Raw genomic sequence first — 19,169 nt, 5'->3', positions numbered from 1 at the left:
CAATCACCAAACAGCCCAAAAAACATCATTAATAATCATATTGAGCCTCCATAACAGTCCACCAACCAACAACATTACTACCAAGCCTTTCGATATATATTTCACAAGTTCTAGCTTTAACGACTTAGCTGCAACTTGGATAATCTTAAATATATATAGAGTAAGAGGTTCCTTACCTTTAAACAGAAAGAACAACTCCAATTTGACCTTAATTTTCCACGAAATATCCCTTCAATTCTGCCACAAGAACAAGGAAGCGAAACTAGCAATTAATTCGGGTTTTTCGGCACTAGAATTACTTTAGAAGACTTGAAATCACCTAGGGTTGATATTAAAAACTTGAAGGTGTATTTAAAGGACATAAAACACTTAAAACAACCTCCCACACGAGCTGGAACAACACAAAAATCAGCAACAACAAGAAGAACAAGAAACTTACTAGCGCCACGGGATTCCCGACATTTGATTTGTGTTGTTTGCCCTTTGTTTGGGTCTTGGATCATGAGAGAACCTTGAGAGACTGTTTTTAGGGTTATAAGGTCTGAATATACTGAAAAATAATGACTTAAAACGGGGTTGAGGTATCTTATTTATGTCCATATGTCTTAAACCGCCTTTGTGGGCCCCATAGAGAGCAGCTTGGCGCACTCTCGCGAAAATGTGAATATCTCTCTATTCCGAGATCGTATCGACGAACGGTTTAATGCGTTGGAAACTAGACTCATAGATATTCAATTTGATAGGTAGATCACCCCATAATTCCAAGCACATTGGGAGAAAAATGCAGTAACATTTGACCTAAAGTTTAAGTAAAATTATAAACCTAAGTTGCAACAACTTTTATCGACTTTTGTTTCATAACTCGCTTGACTTCAAGACTTATGATGCGGATATTATATGATTCAAATACATTAAAACAAGACCTCTTGGGACAATTAATCACCTCTAGTGTTACCCGAAAATACGGGTTACAACATCCTTGATTCGTTTAACTTCAAATACTTGTTAACCACTCTTATACACCCTTGTATCGTTTAAGACCAATAGGATTAACTTATTATCATCTCAAAGATAATCTCTTCTTGGATTTACGTCGACTAACTTACGGCGTGATCTATGGTATGCAAATTTGGGTTGTAACAGCTCAGAAGTTAAGGCATTACATGTCAGCATACGCCACGCATCTGATATCTTGGCTCGATCTACTCAAGTACATTGTTTAGAAGCCAATGCCTACCGGGAAGCTAGCTAAATGGCATATTCTCCTCAGGGAATTTGACATTGTGTACATAACTCAGAAGGCTATGAAAGGACAAGGTTTAGCTGACCACCTTGCCGAGAATTCGGTGGATGGGGATTATGAACCACTTACCATGTATTTTCCCGATTAAGAGGTACTATTTGTCGGAGAAGATATTACAGAATCATACCCTGGGTGGAGAATGTTTTTCGATGGAGCAGTAAATTTCAAAGGAGTCGGAATTAGGGCAGTCCTAATTTTGGAATCTGGACAACATTATCCAGTGTCAGCAAAGATAAGATTCTCGTGTACTAATAATATGGCTGAATACGAGGCATGCATCCTTGGAATCAGAATGGCAATCAACATGAACATCAAAGAACTTTTGGTCATAGGAGATTTTGATCTACTGATACACCAGGTCCAAGGAGAATGGTCGACCAAGAATGTCAAGATACTGCCGTACCTGCACTACGTGAAGGAGCTGTGCAAAAAGTTCACAAAGATAGATTTCAGGAATGTCCCTAGAATTCAGAATGAGTTCGCAGACGCCCTTGCAACCTTATTAACTATGATTCAGCATTTAGATAAGAACTACATCGACCCCATCGAGATAGAAATCAAGGATTAACATGCTCATTGCTTCCATGTGAATTAAGGACCAGATTGTAAACCTTGGTATCATGACATCAAGAAGTTCCTCACAACCCAGGAGTACCCAAAAAATGCTACTAATGGTCAAAAGTGAGCCCTCGGGAGATTGGCAAACCACTTTTTCCTCAACGGGAAAGTCTTGTATAGGAGGACCCCAGACATAGGTTTACTGAGATGTGTAGACGCCGCCGAAGCAACCAGACTGTTGGAAGAAATACATGCAGGGATGTGCGGACCCCACATGAACGGGTTCACATTAGCCAAGAAGATTTTAAGAGATGGATACTTTTGGATCACTAGGGAAAACGACAGCATCCGCTATGTGCAGAAGTGTCGCCAGTGTCAGATTCACGGAGACTTCATCCGGGTTCCACCAAATGAGTTAAATCTAATGGGTTCACCCTGGCCTTTCGCCGCCTAGGGCATGGACGTAATAGGACCCATAGAGCCTACAGCGTCATATGGACATCATTTCATTTTGGTAGCTATCGACTATTTCACTAAATGGATCGAGGCATCTACTTAAATGGATGTCACAAAGAAAGTGGTTGCAGATTTTGTCCAGAATAACATCGTTTGCATATTTGGGATACCAGAGTCTATATCACTGACAACGTCGCCAACATCAATGGTGACCTCATGAGGAAATCTACAAGAAGTTCAGAATCGTCCACCACAATTCCAAAGCCTATAGACCGCAAATAAATGGGCAGTCGAGGCAACCAACAAGAATATCAAGAGGATTCTAGGAAAGATAGTGGACAATCATAGACAATGGAACGAGAAGCTACCTTTCGCTTTATTATGTTATCGAACTACTATGAGAACATCTAGTGAGGCAACGCCATACATGTTGGTATATGACACTGAAGCAGTGATACCTGCAGAAGTCGAAATCTCATCCTTAAGAGTCATCCAAGAAGAAACATTGGACGACGTAGAGTGGATATGGGTCAGGCAAAAACAACTCATGCTCATTGATGAGAAAAGAATGGATGCAGTATGTCATGGACAGTTATACCAGAACATGATGGTTAGTGAATTTAACAAAAGAGTGAAGCCTTGCCAATTCGCACAAGGGCAGTTGGTTCTGAAGAAAATCTTTTCCCATCAAGAGGAAGCTAAAGGGAAGTTTGCACAAACTGGCAAAGTCCTTACGTGGTCCACAGAGCACTGTCTGGTGGAGCTCTAATCTTAGCATAAATAGATGGAAGAGTCAGCAGAAAGTCAATCAACTCGAAGAGATATTACGCTTGAAGGCAGATATAGTTAGGATTTTGATGTAACAGAACTACATTTAACCTGACTTCCCACGGAGGGATACGTAGGCAACCCGCGTAGGGTTCGGTTTCTCTCCTCCTTTTTCTCTTATAATAGAAAAACCAAATGTCATTTTTTTGTATGTTGTTCAGGAACTACGCCGACTTGATTTCCTTAAAAAGGAATACATAGGCAATCCTCATCAAATTCAGTCATCTTTTGTAATTGAACTACATTCTAGCCTGATTCCACTTAGATACGTAGGTTGTCTAAGTCAGACTCGGCCATTTTCATTTCTTAATCTCATCATCTTGCATTTGTTATAATCGAACTACGTCCCGACCTGATTTTGTTTTGGATACATAGGCTTCCTGAGTCAGGCTCGGTCGTTTCACCACATTTCATCATTATCCCACGAACTATATTCAGACTTGATTCCGTTTGGATATGTAGGCAATCTGAAAGGGTTCCGTCATAACCTTAGGAAACCTCTGTAATGCATTAGTTTTAATTAGGAAGCAGTCGCAACGGCCAGTAGCCGCATTGTCAAAGATACCATGGAAGATGGACATCAATAGGACGAAGTTCTCAGAGAAATGCATTCGCGTGCGAAGAACCTTTCGTAACATGTCATAATCCGGGATGACGGCGTTAGCCTTAAAAGAAACAAGTATTTTCAGAATATTTTCTAAAAAATATATAAAATAATCTGTTCCATTTACCGAACTCCACGATTTAATCATGTCAAAGCCTGGGGAAAATCAATACCAGGGTCGACGCAAACCAACTCCCCCTACTAAGAAGTTTTCTTTGAGTGAAGGGTCAACAGGGAGTAAAGAATTGCTGGAACCACACTGGGGCAAATGACGGACCCGCCACTTGCCTAAGAATATCTCTCCCTCCTCTTATTTATATTTTCGAGCGCAGTTAAAGCTAACTCTTGAATTCTTTGCAAGTGCCTCGGAATCAGACAGCTGATACAGAAATCTATAAATAGCAAACCGTTCGCTTACTTAATTGGAGCATCTTGTACAAAATGAACACCGGCTTCGCCAATAGAAGTCCTATAAATAGCAAACTGCCTGCTCAATCCATCGTAGCACCCTATACAAATCGCACGTCAGCTTCACCAATCGAAGCCCTGTATATAGAAAATTGTTCAATCAATCGGAGCGCTTTATACAAATCGAACATCGGCTTCGCCAACTGGAGCCTTGTATATAGCAAACTGGAAACTTCACCAACAAAAAGCAATCCACAGCACCGCTCTGTCAATCACGAATCCGGAATAGACAATCGCGAACCTCGTCACCAATGTTCTGCCAATCGATGGCCGCAACTTAGCCCTGTAGTCAAGAGTATCTCTTGGGCATGTTTATATTTCATTTTCTTGTTACCTTGAATGTTTAACGTTTTGTTAGTGCAACATTAGGCATGATTTCGATCGCTCCCAAGCAGATATTACTTTACATTTCAGTGCAAATATCTCCCAATAAGCAGAGACGCACCCTGCAATAAGCTCTCCCAAAGAGCGGAGACATTTCTCAGTGCAAAGCTTTCCCAGCAAGCAGAGACGCACTTTGCCAATCAAGCTCTCCTAACAAGCGGAGATAATTTTCAAATACTCCAACATCTGTGGAACGGTACCCAGTCCGACTAACAAATCTTGTTAGGATCAGGTATCCCATCATCCCAATCCCAAATAACGGCTTGCCGGCAGCCAGGCATCATCATTCTTACATTATTTACATCGCATCTTAATATATTCTGCATTGCAATACATTGGTATGTGTGTATTTTAATTTGTTTTGTAGGAACAAACACCCCGCGTGGAACTACTTCTTAGAGGCAGACCAAACTACAACGCTATGGGGATAGCCAACCCAGTAGCGGGCTCAAGATCCCAACTCAAGATGACCAGCGAGCTCAAAATTTTGAATCATTCAAATCAGGCCGCAAAATTCAAGCCATCATGAGTGACCAATCTTATGTCTCGCCGTATCGTCAAAATACGATACTTGGGCATTTCCAGCTAGTGCCGCTTTCCCAAAGTTCTTATTCCAGAACTACATGAGGCCTGATCCTTGTTAAGCCCGAGGTATGTAAGTTATTCAAAGCTAGAATTCGGCCCAATATTCCTAAATCTTCCCAGATTCTTCCCCTATTCAATCCTGCAATTCACCATCCCTATTTCCTGCAATACTTACCTAAAATTCGGGACAAAATTAGTTTTGGTTTAATTTTTTTTCCAGAAAACTCTTTCATCGTCTTCGGTCAAAGAGGGGCAGCTGTTGATGGCCAATTTTGACCCTCCCTTTTAAAATTATTTTATTCACTGATGTTTGGCTATAATTATATATTTTTAGTGCATTACTTACCTTACATTTTGGTGTTTTAATGCTAAATTGTCTATCATTGTGCTTAATTGAGCTTATTTTATGTGTAGGTACTTTGAAGACGAAATTGAGAGCAAAGTAGAGATTTTATGTGTATTTTATACACTGCAAGAATGGAGTCATGATTATTTAATTAATGGATATATTAAGGTTTAACTTTGTGTGGGAAGACAAAAGAGACAAATCAAAAAGAAGACAAAAAAGAAAGAACAATGCAAAAAAAAATGGAAAACTAAGGAAAAGAAGACAAAAACATGAAATGGAAAGTGATGTTTGGAATGTAGAACTGAAGAAAGAACAATGCAAAAACTATAGCAACTCAAAAGAGAAGCAGCATCCCAGGCGACACGAGGTTCACTGCTCGTGATAGAGCAGGTGGCGCGAGACTCATAGCGTGCATTTGAGCTCGCGAGGCAAGGCCCGAGGCGAGGTGGAGCGCGCTATAGAGGTTGCGAAGCACGGTCTGTAGCGAGGGGGTTCCGGATTTTAAAATCCTATTTCGTCTCCTACTTGGTTTTGGATTTGGTTATTTCATCTAGGCCTTTTCCCTACACATATAAATAGTTATTAAACACCATTTTTAGAGGGGACACCGACTTTGGACAGACTTTAGACCTAGGGAGAGCACGGAGCCTCCGTGGTGGCCGGAATTCATCAGATTCCACCTTTCTTCCATCAAACTTAGTAATCGTTACTTTTTCTTGATGATTTGTTGTTTTGCTACCATGTCTATGTGGAGCTAAACTTCACGTTCTAGGGTTGTGGTTGTCATGAATATTGAAGCTTATTAATTATATTACCGTTAATTTGGGTTATCATCTTTGGTTGTTTCTCTAATTCTGTGCATAATTTCTTAATTATTTGGCCAGCAGTTGAGTTCTATTTACTATCTATGCTATTCTTGGGAAAGTCGTGTTTAGATTAGAGTATGTAACGACCCGGACGGTCGTTTTGAGAGTAATAGCCCCGATCCCCAATTAACTGCTTTCCCCAAATCTTTTTCTGCTATTGTGACTTGCCGGGATGATTGGTTTTGAGTTTCAGAGTGTTTTGGGACACTTAGTCCCTAAATGAGAGCTTAAGCCTTAGGATTTGGACCGTAGTTGAAGCTGTGTGAAAACGACTCTGGAATGGAATTTCGTCGGTTTCGTTAGCTCCGTTAGGTGATTTTGGCTTTAGGAGCGTGTCCGGATTGTGTTTTGGAGGTTCATAGCTCATTTAAGCTTGAAATGGCGAAAGTCGAATTTTTGGAGTTTTGGGCCGGTAGTGGAATTTTTTATATCGGGGTCGTTTTCCAATTTCGAAAGTTGGAGTAGGTCCGTAATGTTGATTATGACTTGTGCGCAAAATTTGAGGACAATCAGACGTGATTTGATAGGTTTCGGCATCGGTTGTAGAATTTTGAAGTTTCAAGTTCTTTAAGTTTGAATTGGAGGGTGATTCGTGATTTTAGCGTTGTTTGATGTGATTTGAGAGCTCGACTAAGTTTGTATGTGTTTTAGGATTGGTTGGTATGTTTGGTCGAGGTCCCAGGGGCCTCGGGTGTGTTTCGGATGCTCAACGAGTCATCTTTGGACTTAGAGAAATGGCAGATTTCTGGTGTTTTATTGTAGAAAAATCCTTCATCGCGTTCGCGAGAGTTGCCTCACGATCGCGTAGAGCATCTGGGAAAGGCAGCGAAGTTGTTCTTCGCGTTCGCGATGTTGTTCCCGTGTTCGCGAAGGTGTGGGACTTTAAGCCTACGCATTCGCGATATGGTCCTCGCGTTCGCGTAGAGGAACGGGGCAGAGGAAGCTTCAGGCATTAAGCCTACGCGTTCGCGAAGAGGTTCCCGCGTTCATGAAGGGTCCGTCAGTGGAAGGTACGCATTCGCGAAGGAGGAATTTTGGGCCAGTGGAAGATTGTTCATCGCGTTCGCAATCGTGATGTCGCGTTCGCGAAGAAGAACGCACCTGGGCAGAATTTAAGGTTCAAAAACGAGGGTTGAGTTCATAACACAAAGATTTGATTGAGAGCTCGGTAGAAGGCGAAACTTGGAGAGATTTTCGGAGGAAGTTTTTGGGTAATGATTCCTAACTCCTTTATGGTTATATTCCACTAATCTATGGTTGATTTTATCGTTTAATTTCGGATTTGGGATGAGAAATTGAGAAAGATTCTTAGGCCAAATTTTGTCGTTTTGATCGAGATTTTGGTATCGGATTTGAGCAATTTTGGTACGAGTAAACTCGTGAGTGAATGTGTGTTCATATTTTGTGACTTTTACCCGATTCTGAGGCATGGGCCCGGGGTGACCTTTTGGGCATTTTTCCTAATCTCACGCTTTAGCTTCGAATTAATTAGCTAAATTAGTTACTCGTAGTTATATTTACATTATGCAATTTATTTGAATAGATTCGGGCCATTTGGAGTTGGATACTCATGGCAAGAACGTGTTATCGAGGTGATTTAAGCGGTTCGAGGTAAGTGGCTTGCCTAACCTTGTGTTGGGGACTTCCCCCTTAGGATATCTTGATATTATTTGGTGTGTGGGCGCCGTGATTTTCAAGAGTCATTTTCTTTCCCAAAGTATTGGTAATTGATTCTAAACCATTTTCTTTCAATTACCCATTTCATTTCATAAAGTTTCAACCTAAAATCTAGAGTTTTCATGGTAGAATTAGGGGTTTGGATAGAAACTAGGGATTTCAAAAATTTGGGGATTTAGACCTCAATTTGAGGTCGGATTCCAAAACCAATTATATATCCAGGATCTGGGGTGAATGGGTAAATGGATTTTGGTCCGAACCTTGGGTTTTGACCAAGCTCGCCCGGGGTCAATTTTCGACTTTTTGGAGGAACATTTGGGAAATCTACATTTATGCAATGCAATTGATTCCTTTAGCAATATTTGATATTATTGAGTCATTTTTGAATAGATACGAGTGGTTTGGAGGTGAATTCTCGAGGAAAAGCTGTGATTGAGTATTAAGTGGCCTTCGGAGCGAGGTAAGTGTTGTGTCTAACCCTGACTTGAGGGAATTAGGAATCTCAGATTATTTGCTATGTGAAATTCATGTGAGCGGCGTATATGTGAGGTGATGAGTACTTATGCACCGCTAAGTTACCTGTTTTCTATGTTTTCTCCCGTTTTTCTTATATTGTCGCTTTCCTATGCCTAATTGTTACGTGTTTAGACTAGTGTTATTAAATTGACCGTTCTTATCATGTTTACGGATTCTCTGGTGATAATTTAGTATTTATTTCAATGTTGAGATTGATATTGTGGAACCAAATGTTGAAGTAAGGCTTGTACTTGTTATTCTATCTCCCTGTTATTATTTATGCATTTCATTATGGTAAGGGAGAGTGTTAATGCACGAAGGGTGATGCCGTGCCATATTGTGAGTGTTAATGCACTAAGGGTGATGCCGTGCCATATTGTGAGTGTAAAAGCAGGAAGGGTGATGCCTTGCCATGATATGAGAGTTAATGCATAAAGGGTGATGCCGTGCATTTTTCTTTTACTGTATTCATGCTCATGTTGATTCATAGTATATTGGTTGTTCCAGTTCTCATTCTGCTGTAGCTCTTTATTTCGTATTTCCCCCAGCATGTTTCCCCCTCCCGATAATTCCTGTCTAGTTTTTTATTACTGTTATTTGTATATACACTGTTAAATTGTATAGGTTGATTTGTAGGTGCCTTGCCTTAGCCTCGTCACTACTTCGTCGAGGTTAGGCTCGACACTTACCAGTACATGGGGTCGGTTGTACTGATACTACACTTTGCACTTTCTGTGCAGATTTTGGTACCGGCTCGGGTTGATCGAGATTTTAGCTGTTGGACCTGCTATCCGGAGACTCAAGGTAGATCTGTCGGCATTCACAGACCTTGAAGTCCCCGTCTATCCTTCTATTTAACTGTTTCTTTCATTCAAAGAGTTGTATTTCTTTTAGACTATTACTTGTAGTAAATTCTAGAATGCTCATGAATTGTGACTCCAGATCCGGATGATAGTAAATAATACAGTTTTTATATTATTTCGCACTTATTATATTTCATCCTAGCTAATTATTGTTATTTACTGAATGGAAATACGGATTTGGTTTAATGATTCTCTAACGTTGGCTTGCCTAGCAAGTGAAATGTTAGGCGCCATCACGGTCCCCGACGGTGGGAATTCCGGGTCGTGACAAGTTGGTATCAGAGCACTAGGTTGCCTAGGTCTCACGATTCACGAGCAAGCTTAGTAGAGTCTGGAGGATCGGTACGGAGATGTCTGTGCTTATCTTCTAGAGGCTATGAAGTTTAGGAACAAATTTCACTTCTATTCTCCTCTATCGTGTGATGTTGTTTTCTCAATACTGATTGAACTCTTCTACTCTTATTATCTCGCAGATGGAGAGAACACATACCGCTTCCTCAGCTGAGCAGCAACCAGGGCCTCCAGTGGCAACTCCTACGCAGGGCAGAGGTCGAGGCTGAGGCCGTGCTAGAGGCCGAGGTAGGGGCAGGGCTCAGTCCAGAGCCCGAGTAGTAGCCCCAGCAGTGGAGCCTCAGATAAAGCTTGACGAGGAGGTTCCAGCCCAGACTGTTCCTGCCGGACCTGCTCAGGTTTCGGAGGGGTTCATTGCCACCCCAGTACTTCAGGACGCTTTGGTCTATTTGGTGGGCCTTATGGAGAGTGTGGCCTAGACTGGCGCATTTCCCATGGCACTAGTAGTCTCTCAGGCTGGAGGAGGAGCCCAGACTCCCACTACTCCCGCTCTGGAGCAGATAACTCCCTAGTATCAGGTTTCAGCAGCTCAGCCAGTCGGAGTAGTTCAGCTGGTTGTTGCGGCACAGGCCGGAGATGGGTCAGCTATGTCTTCTGAGGATATGTGGAGATTGGACAGGTTTACCAAGCTCTTCCTAGTTCACTTCAGTGGTTCTACCTCAGAGGATCCCCAGGAGTATCTTGACAGCTGTCACGAGGTTCTATGGAACATGGGTATAGTAGAGACCAATGGGTCGATTTTGCTGCATTTCAGATGACTAGTTCTGCCATGAAATGGTGGAGAGATTATTTGTTGACCAGACCAGCTGGGTCTCCTGCTCTTACTTGGGACCAGTTCTCTCAGCTCTTCCTAGAGAAGTTTCTGCCTATCACATTGAGAGAGGAACATCATCTTCAGTTTGAGCATCTCCAGTAGGGCAGTATGACTGTTACTCAGTATGCGACCCATTTTGTGGATTTTGTCCCGTCATGCTATTCTTCTGCTTCCCACCGCGAGAGAGAGAGAGAGAGAGAGAGAGAGAGAGAGAGAGAGAGAGAGAGAGAGAGAGAGAGAGAGAGAGAGAGAGAGAGAGAGAGAGAGAGAGAGAGAGAGAGAGAGAGGTTTATGGAAGGACTTGCTCAGCCTATCAGATTACATATGGCTAAGGAGACTGGGAATGAGATTTCTTTTCAGGCGGCTGCTAATGTCGCCAGACGAGTCGAGATGGTTCTTGCTCAGGGAGGTCAAGGGTCTGACAAGTGACCTCGTTATTTTGGTGAGTTCAGCGGTGCCTCATCTAGAGGTAGGGGTACTTTTGGTAGGGGCCATCCTCCTAGGTCGTTTCATTCAGCACTCCAGGCATCCCACGGTGCCTCAGGTGGTCGTGGTCCTCATATGCCTTATTCCGACCAGCTAGCTTACAGTGCACCACTAGCTCCTATTAGTGCATCTCCACTCCAGAGTTATCAGGGTGATTACTCAGGTCGATAGGGTCAGTTTCAGGGTCAGCAGTCACAACAGCCGAGGTTATGTTATACTTGTGGTGATCTGAGGCACATTACTAGATTTTCCCTTGGGCAACGAGCAACTCACAGTATTAGAGTTCTCGTGCCATGGTTCCAGCACCATTTGCTGCACCACCTGCTCAACCAGCCAGAGGCAGGGGTAAGGCAGCCAGCGGTAGAGGCCAGAGTGTTAGAGGTGGAGGTCAGGCCGTTAGAGGTAGAGATCAGCCAGTTAGAGGCCGTCCCAAAGATGTAGTTCAGAGTGGTGGGGCCCAGCCCCGGTGTTATGCTTTCCCAGCCAGGCTTGAGGCTGAGTCTTCTGACGCTATTATCACATGTACTATTTCAGTTTGTAGTAGAGATGCTTCAGTTCGATTTGATCTGGGGTCTACTTACTCCTATGTGTCATCCTATTTTGCTTCCTATTTGGTTATGCCCCGTGATTCTTTGAGTTCTCCTGTGTATGTGTCCATACCAGTGGGAGATGTTATTGTTGTAGATCATGTTTATCGTTCATGTGTGGTCACCATTGGGAGTCTTGAGACTCGTGTAGTCCTTCTATATCTCGATATGGTTAATTTTGATGTCATATTAGGTATGGATTGGCTGTCACCTTATCCTGCTATATTAGATTGTCACACCAAGATTGTGACCTTAGCCTTTCAGGGGTTGCCTCGATTAGAGTGGAGAGGGACTCTTGGCCATTCTGCCAACAGGGTTATCTCTTATGTGAAGGCTCAGCATATGGTCGGGAAGGGGTGTCTAGCCTATTTGGCTTATGTCCGCGATTCTAATGTGGAGGTTCCTTCCATGGATTCAGTGCCGGTTGTTTGTGAGTTTCCAGAGGTATTTTTTGTAGACCTGCCAGGGATGCCACCCGACAGGGATATTGATTTCTGCATTGATTTGGCTTCGGGCACTCAGCCCATTTCCATTCTGCCATACCGCATGGCCCCGCCAGAGTTGAAAGAATTAAAGGAACAGTTGAAAGATTTGCTTGATAAGGGCTTCATTAGACTTAGTGTCTCGCCGTGGGGCGCACCTGTGTTGTTTGTAAATAAGAAAGATGGATCGATGAGGATGTGTATAGATTATCGGCAATTGAACAAAGTCACCATCAAGAACAAGTACCCATTGCCGAGGATTGATGATTTATTTGATCAGCTTCAGGGTGCCCAGGTGTTTTCGAAGATTGATCTGAGATCTAGCTACCATAAGTTGAGGATTAGGGCATCCGATGTCCCTAAGACAACTTTTCGGACTCGGTATGGGCATTATGAGTTTCTAGTGATGTCATTTGGGCTGACCAATGCCCCAACAGCATTCACGGATTTGATGAACCGGGTGTCCAAGCCCTACTTGGATTCCTTTGTGATTGTGTTTATTAATGATATCTTGATCTACTCCCACAACCGAGAGGAGCTTGAGCAGCACCTTCGGATCATTCTTCAGGCTCTGAGAGACAACCAGTTATATGCTAAGTTCTCAAAATATGAGTTTTGGTTGAGTTTAGTTGCTTTCTTGAGTCACGTTGTGTTAGCAGAGGGTATTCATGTGGATCCTAAGAAGATTGAGGCAGTTCAGAACTGGCCAAGACCCACATCAACTACAGAGATCTGTAGTTTCTTGGGATTGGAAGGTTATTACCGTCAGTTTGTGGAGGGGTTTTCATCCATAGCAGCCCTGTTGACCAGGTTGACCCAGAAGGGTGACCCGTTCAGGTGGTCAGACGAGTGTGAGGCGAGCTTCCAGAAGCTCAAGACGATTTTGACTACGGCACCGGTATTGGTGTTACCCACAGGTTTAGGATCTTATACAGTATATTGTGACGCATCTCGTATTGGTCTGGGTGCGGTATTGATGCAGCGTGGCAAGGTTATTGCATATGCTTCGCGGCAGCTGAAGGTTCACGAGAAAAATTACCCTGTTCATGATCTAGAGCTGGTAACCATTGTTCACGCGCTGAAGATTTGGAGGCACAATCTTTACGGCGTGCCATGTGAGGTATTCACGGATCATCGGAGCTTGCAGTATTTGTTCAAGCAGAAGGAACTCAATTTGAGGCCGGGGAGGTGGTTGGAGCTATTGAAAGACTATGATATCACCATATTGTATCATCTTGGGAAGGCCAATGTGGTGGCCGACACTTTGAGTAGGAATTCAGCTAGTATGGGTAGCCTTGTATATATTCCCATTAATGAGAGACCGCTTGCATTGGATGTTCAGGCCTTGGCCAATCAATTTGTGAGGTTGGATGTTTCTAAGCCCAGCTGTGTTCTAGCTTGTACAGTTGCTCGGTCTTATTTGTTTGGGCATATCAGAGATCGGTAGTATGACGATCTTCATTTGCTTGTCCTTAGAGACACAGTGTGGCAAGGTGGTTCCAAGCAGGTTACTGTTGGAGATGACAAAGTTTTGAGGATGCAGGTTTGTATTTGTATGCCTAATGTGGATAGACTTCGTGAGTTGATTCTTGAGGAGACCCACAGTTCCCGGTATTCTATTCATCCGGGCGCCGCCAAGATGTATCAGGACTTGCAGAAATATTATTGGTGGAGGAGGATGAAGAAAGACATAGTTGCATATGCAGCTCGGTGCCTAAATTGCCAGCAGGTAAAATGTGAGCATCAAAGACCTGATGGTTTTCTTCAGAGGTTAGAGATTCCTGAGTGGAAGTGGGAGCGTATCACTATGGATTTTGTTGTTGGACTCCCACAGACTCAGAGGAAGTTCAATGCAGTTTGGGTCATTGTGGACAGGCTGACCAAGTCAGCGCACATCATTCCTGTGGCAGTTTCCTATTCTTCGGAGTGGTTGGCAGAGATTTACATTTGTGAGGTCGTTCGTCTTCACGGTGTACCCGTATCTATCATTTCTGATCGAGGTACGTAGTTTACCTCGCACTTCTGGAGGGCAGTACAATGTGAGTTGGGTACGCGGGTTGAATTAAGCACATCATTTCATCCTCAGACGGACGGGCAGTTTGAGCGCACTATTCAGATCTTGGAGGATATGCTCCGCACATGTGTTATATACTTTGGAGGATTGTGGGATCAGTTCTTACCCCTTGCAGAGTTCGCATACACCAACAGCTACCAGTCGAGCATTCAGATGGCTCCTTATGAGGCATTATATGGTAGGCAGTGCCGATCGTCAGTTGGGTGGTTTGAGCCGGGGAGGCTCGGTTATTGGGCACAGACTTAGTACAGGATGCCTTGGATAAAGTCAAGATTATTAAGGATCGACTTCGCACAGCTCAGTCTAGGCAGAAGAGTTATGCCGATCGCAGAGTTCGTGATGTTGTATTCATGGTCGGAGAGAGAGTGTTGCTTCGGGTATCACCCATGAAGGGTGTAATGAGGTTCAGAAAGAAGGGCAAGTTGAGCCCTAGGTATATCAGACCTTTTGAGATTCTAGAGAGGGTAGGAGAGGTGGCTTACAGGCTTGCATTGCCACCTAGTTTAGCATCTATTCATCTGGTATTCCATGTGTCCATGCTTCGAAAGTATCACGACGATCTGTCCCATGTGTTAGATTTCAGCTCTGTCTAGTTGGACAAGGATTTGACTTACGAGGAGGAGCCGGTGGCTATTCTAGCCCGGCAAGTTCGCCAGGTGAGATCAAAGATTTACCCTTCAATTCGAGTGCAGTGGAGAGGTCAGCCTATTGAGGCAGCCACTTAGGAGTCCGAGTCCGATATGCAGAGTAGATCTTTTCACCAGCCCAGGTACTTTTCTATGTCCGTTTGAGGACGAACGGTTATTTTAGAGGTGGAGAATGTGATGATCCAAAAGGTCATCTTATGTTTTAGAACTCAATTCTGCGCTCTTAAGCCTTAAAAATCTCATTTTTGCCCTTCTCGATTTGCGTGTGCAGTCCGGGCGTGTTTTCGGAAAACCTCTATGTTGAAAATTGAGAAAAATAAGAATTTTTGCCTTAAAAGTTGATTTTAATTGATTTCGGTCAACATTTTTGGTAAACGGGCCCGGATCTGTATTTTGACGGTCCCGGTGGATCTGTATCAAAATATGGGACCTGGGCGTATGCCCGTAATCGAATTGGGAGGTCCCTAGTTCGAGTTATGAGTTTTTGATAAAAATTAAAAGTCTGAAATTTAATTGTTTTTAAGAATTGGTTGATGTTTGTCCTTGTTTGTACCGGGTCCGAATTTTGGTTCCGAAGCCTGGTACAGGTCCAATATAATATGTATGACTTATCTGTGAAATTTGGTGAGAAACAGATTTGGTTTGACATGATTCAGACGTCCGGTTGTGAAGATAGAAATTTTAAAGTGTTCTTGAGAATTTCATTTGATTTGGTGCTAAATTCATAGTTCTAGGTGTTATTTTGGCGATTTGATAGCGCGAGCAAGTTCGTATGATGATTTTAGACTTGTGTGCATGTTTGGTTTGGAGCCCCGAGGGCTCGGGTGAGTTTCATATAGGCTACGGGATGTTTTGGACTTAGAAAATCTGGTATTTTGCTGCAGCAGGTGTTCTGGTATGTCCTTCTTCGTGTTTGCGAAGGCACTCTCACGAACGTGAAGGGTAAGCTGGTCAGGCTGGAATTTTCTTCTTTGCGAACGTGAAGGCTTGGTCGCGAACGAAGCCATGGGGGCGTTACCCTTCGTGAACGCGACCAGCTCATCGCGAACGCATAGTGTTAGGCACTGGGGGGGGGGGGGGGGAGGAGTCAGTCTTTCCTTCATCGCGAACGCGAAGACCAGGGGGTAGCCTACGCGAACGCGAACAAGTTCTCGTGAACACGAACAAGGTCTTGCGAATGCAAAGGGTTGGCAACCTATACTCTTCGCGAGCGTGACAGTGGCCTCGCGAATGCGATAGACACTGTCACCCAGTGCATAAAATAGAATCATAATGGGGCTTAAGCCATTTCTTCAATATTTTCAAGAACCAAACAGTTACAGGCGATTTTCAAGAGTCATTTTCTTTCCCAAAGTGTTGGTAAGTGATTCTAAACTATTTTCTTTCAATTACCCATTTCATTTCATAAATTTCAACCTAAAATCTAGAGTTTTCATGGTAGAATTAGGGGGTTTCGGTAGAAACTAGGGATTTCAAAAATTTGGGGATTTAGACCTCAATTATATTTGAGGTCGAATTCCAAAACTAATTATATATCCGGGCTCAGGGGTGAATGGGTAAATAGATTTTGGTCCGAACCTCGAGTTTTGACAAAGCAGGACCAAGGTCTATTTTCAACTTTTTGGAGGAAAATTTGGGAAATCTACATTTATGCAATGTAATTGATTCCTTTAGCAATATTTGATATTATTAAGTCGTTTTTGATTAGATACGAGTGGTTTGGAGGTGAATTCTTAAGGGAAAGTTGTGATTGAGTATTAAGTGGCCTTCAGAGCGAGGTAAATATTGTGTCTAACCCTGACTTAAGGGAATTAGGAACCTCAGATTATTTGCTATGTGAAATTCATGTGAGCGGCGTATATGTGAGGTGACGAGTACTTATGCGCCGCCAAGTTACCTGTTTTCCCTGTTTTCTCCCGTTTTTCTTATATTGTCTCTTTTCTATGCCTAATTGTTACGTGTTTAGACTAGTGTTGTCAAATTGATCGTTCTTATCATGTTTACGGATTCTCTGGTGATAATTGAGTATTTATTTTAAAGTTGAGATTGATATTGTAGAACCAAATGTTGAAGTAAGGCTTGTACTTGTTATTCTATCTCCCTGTTTTTATTTATGCATTTCATTATACTAAGGGAGAGTGTTAATGCACGAAAGGTGATGCCGTGCCATATTGTGAGTGTTAATGCACAAAGGGTGATGCCATGCCATATTGTGAGTGTAAAAGCACGAAGGGTGATGCCGTGCCATGATATGAGAGTTAATGCACGAAGGGTGATGTCGTGCCGTTCTATTGATTTTTGGTGAGATCGAGAGTAAAAGCACGAAGGGTGATGCCGTGCATTTTTCCTTTACTGTATTCGTGCTCCTGTTGATTCATAGTATACTAGTTATTCTAGTTCTCATTCTGCTGTAGCTCTTTATTTCGTATTTCCCCCAGCATGTTTCCCCCTCCCGATAATTCCTGTCTAGCTTTTCATTACTGTTATTTGTATATACACTGTTAAATTGTACAGGTTGATTTGTAGGTGCCTTGCCTTAGCCTCGTCACTACTTTGCCGAGGTTAGGCTCGACACTTACCAGTACATGGGGTCGATTGTACTAATACTGCACTCTGCACTTTCTGTGCAGATTTGGGTACCGGCTCGGGTTGATCGAGATTTTATCTGTGGGACTGTGATGACCTAAAATGTCATCTTTAAATTTAATAATTAATTTTGTATTCTAAGACCTCGAAAAGCACTATTTATCATTCCTCGACTTGTGTGCGCAGTCCGTAAAATTTTCCGAAAAGTTTTCAGGTGAAAAATGAATTAAAATGTGAATTAGAGCTTTAAAACTCAACTGAGTTGACTTTGGTCAACATTTTGAGCAAACAGACTCGGATCAGTGTTTGGATAGTTTTGGTAGGTCCGTATCGTGATTTGGGACTTAGGCTTATGCCCGAAATTAAATTCCGAGGTCCCTAGCCCGAGATATGGAATTTTGATGAAAAATTAAAAGTTTAAGTTCAAATAGTGACCGGATGTCAAATTATGTGCAAACGACCCCGGAATAGAATTTTGATGATTCCAACAGCTCTGTATGGTGATTTTGGACTTAGGAGCATGATCGGAATTTTATTTGGAAGTCTGTAGTGGAATTAGGCTTGAAATGCCAAAAGTTAAATTTTTGGGAAGTTTGACCGGGGGTTGACTTTTTGATATCGAGGTCGGAATCCGATTCTGGAAATTGGAATAGGTCTGTTATGTCATTTATGACTTGTGTGCAAAATTTGAAGTCATTCCGAATTGATTTGATGTGTTTCGGCACAAGATATAAAATTTGAAAGTTCAAAGTTCATAGATTTTGATTTGAGGTGCGATTCGCCGTTTTGATGTTGTTTGATGTGGTTTGAAGCCTCGACTAAGTTTGTATTGTATTTTGGGAAATGTTGGTATAATTGGTTAAGGTCTCGAGGGTCTCGGGTGGATTTCGGAAGGTAAACGGAATGGATTTCGAACAAAGAAGGCTGCTGGAAATTTCTATCGCAGAAATTTCGCCAGAAATTTCTGGTGCATGGAGCCAAATGTGGAAGCTTATATCGAGCAATCTATAAGGAATCAGAAAATATTCAAAACATAAAGGTTATAGCCCTTTGATTCTAGTTTCTAGAAAGTTAAACTGTTCATCATTTGGACATTTGTAAAGAAAGTTATGATGGATTGAATGAAGGCTGATAGAGCAATTTTGACAGAAATTTCTGATGTGTGGAGCCGACTTTGGAAGCATATATATCGAAATTCATAAGGAATCGGAATATTTTCAAAACTTGAAAGTTGTAGTCGTTGGATTCTAGGTTCCAGAAAGTTACACCATTCAGCATTTGGACATTGGTACATAAAGTTATGATCGATTGAAAGAAGACTGGTAGAGCAGTTTTTGGTGGACTTTTAGTGACGAAAAATGGACTTTTAGTGACGGATTGGCAGAAACTTAAGGACCAAAAATGGTCATCTCATTTATTTCGTTTTGGATTTTTGGAACACGATTCTTGGGCGATTTTTGGGCGATTTTTATGGGAAAACATTGGGGTAAGTGTTCCTTATCCTATATTGATTATATTTCATGATTCCATACTCATTTACATCATGAATCCATGAATTTATAGAAGAAAAATCAAGATTTTTGCATAATCTTCGAAAAATGAAAATTTAAGATTTGGAGGTCGAGTTGTTATCGGAATTTGGTAAAATTGGTATGGGTGGACTCGTAATTGAATGGGTTATCGGA

The 19,169-nt window shown here is 42.3% G+C and overlaps 1 protein-coding gene across 1 annotated transcript; it reads left to right on the top strand.

Annotated features, from left to right (window-relative positions):
- The first annotated feature begins 2,714 nt into the window (after positions 1 to 2,714).
- LOC138909980 (uncharacterized) lies at positions 2,715 to 3,086 on the top strand. The gene has a single exon (XM_070201197.1). It carries the CDS (start codon positions 2,715 to 2,717, stop codon positions 3,084 to 3,086), a length of 372 nt encoding a protein of 123 aa, XP_070057298.1.
- Positions 3,087 to 19,169: the final 16,083 nt, after the last annotated feature.

The sequence above is a fragment of the Nicotiana tomentosiformis genome, chromosome 4, assembly GCF_000390325.3.
Source record: "Nicotiana tomentosiformis chromosome 4, ASM39032v3, whole genome shotgun sequence".
NCBI lineage: Eukaryota > Viridiplantae > Streptophyta > Magnoliopsida > Solanales > Solanaceae > Nicotiana > Nicotiana tomentosiformis.
This window is presented reverse-complemented; position numbering and strand designations above follow the sequence as displayed.

Coding starts and splice junctions, on each gene's coding strand:
- LOC138909980 (XM_070201197.1), top strand. CDS start 2,715: ATGAGAACATCTAGTGAGGCAACGCCATACATGTTGGTATATGACACT.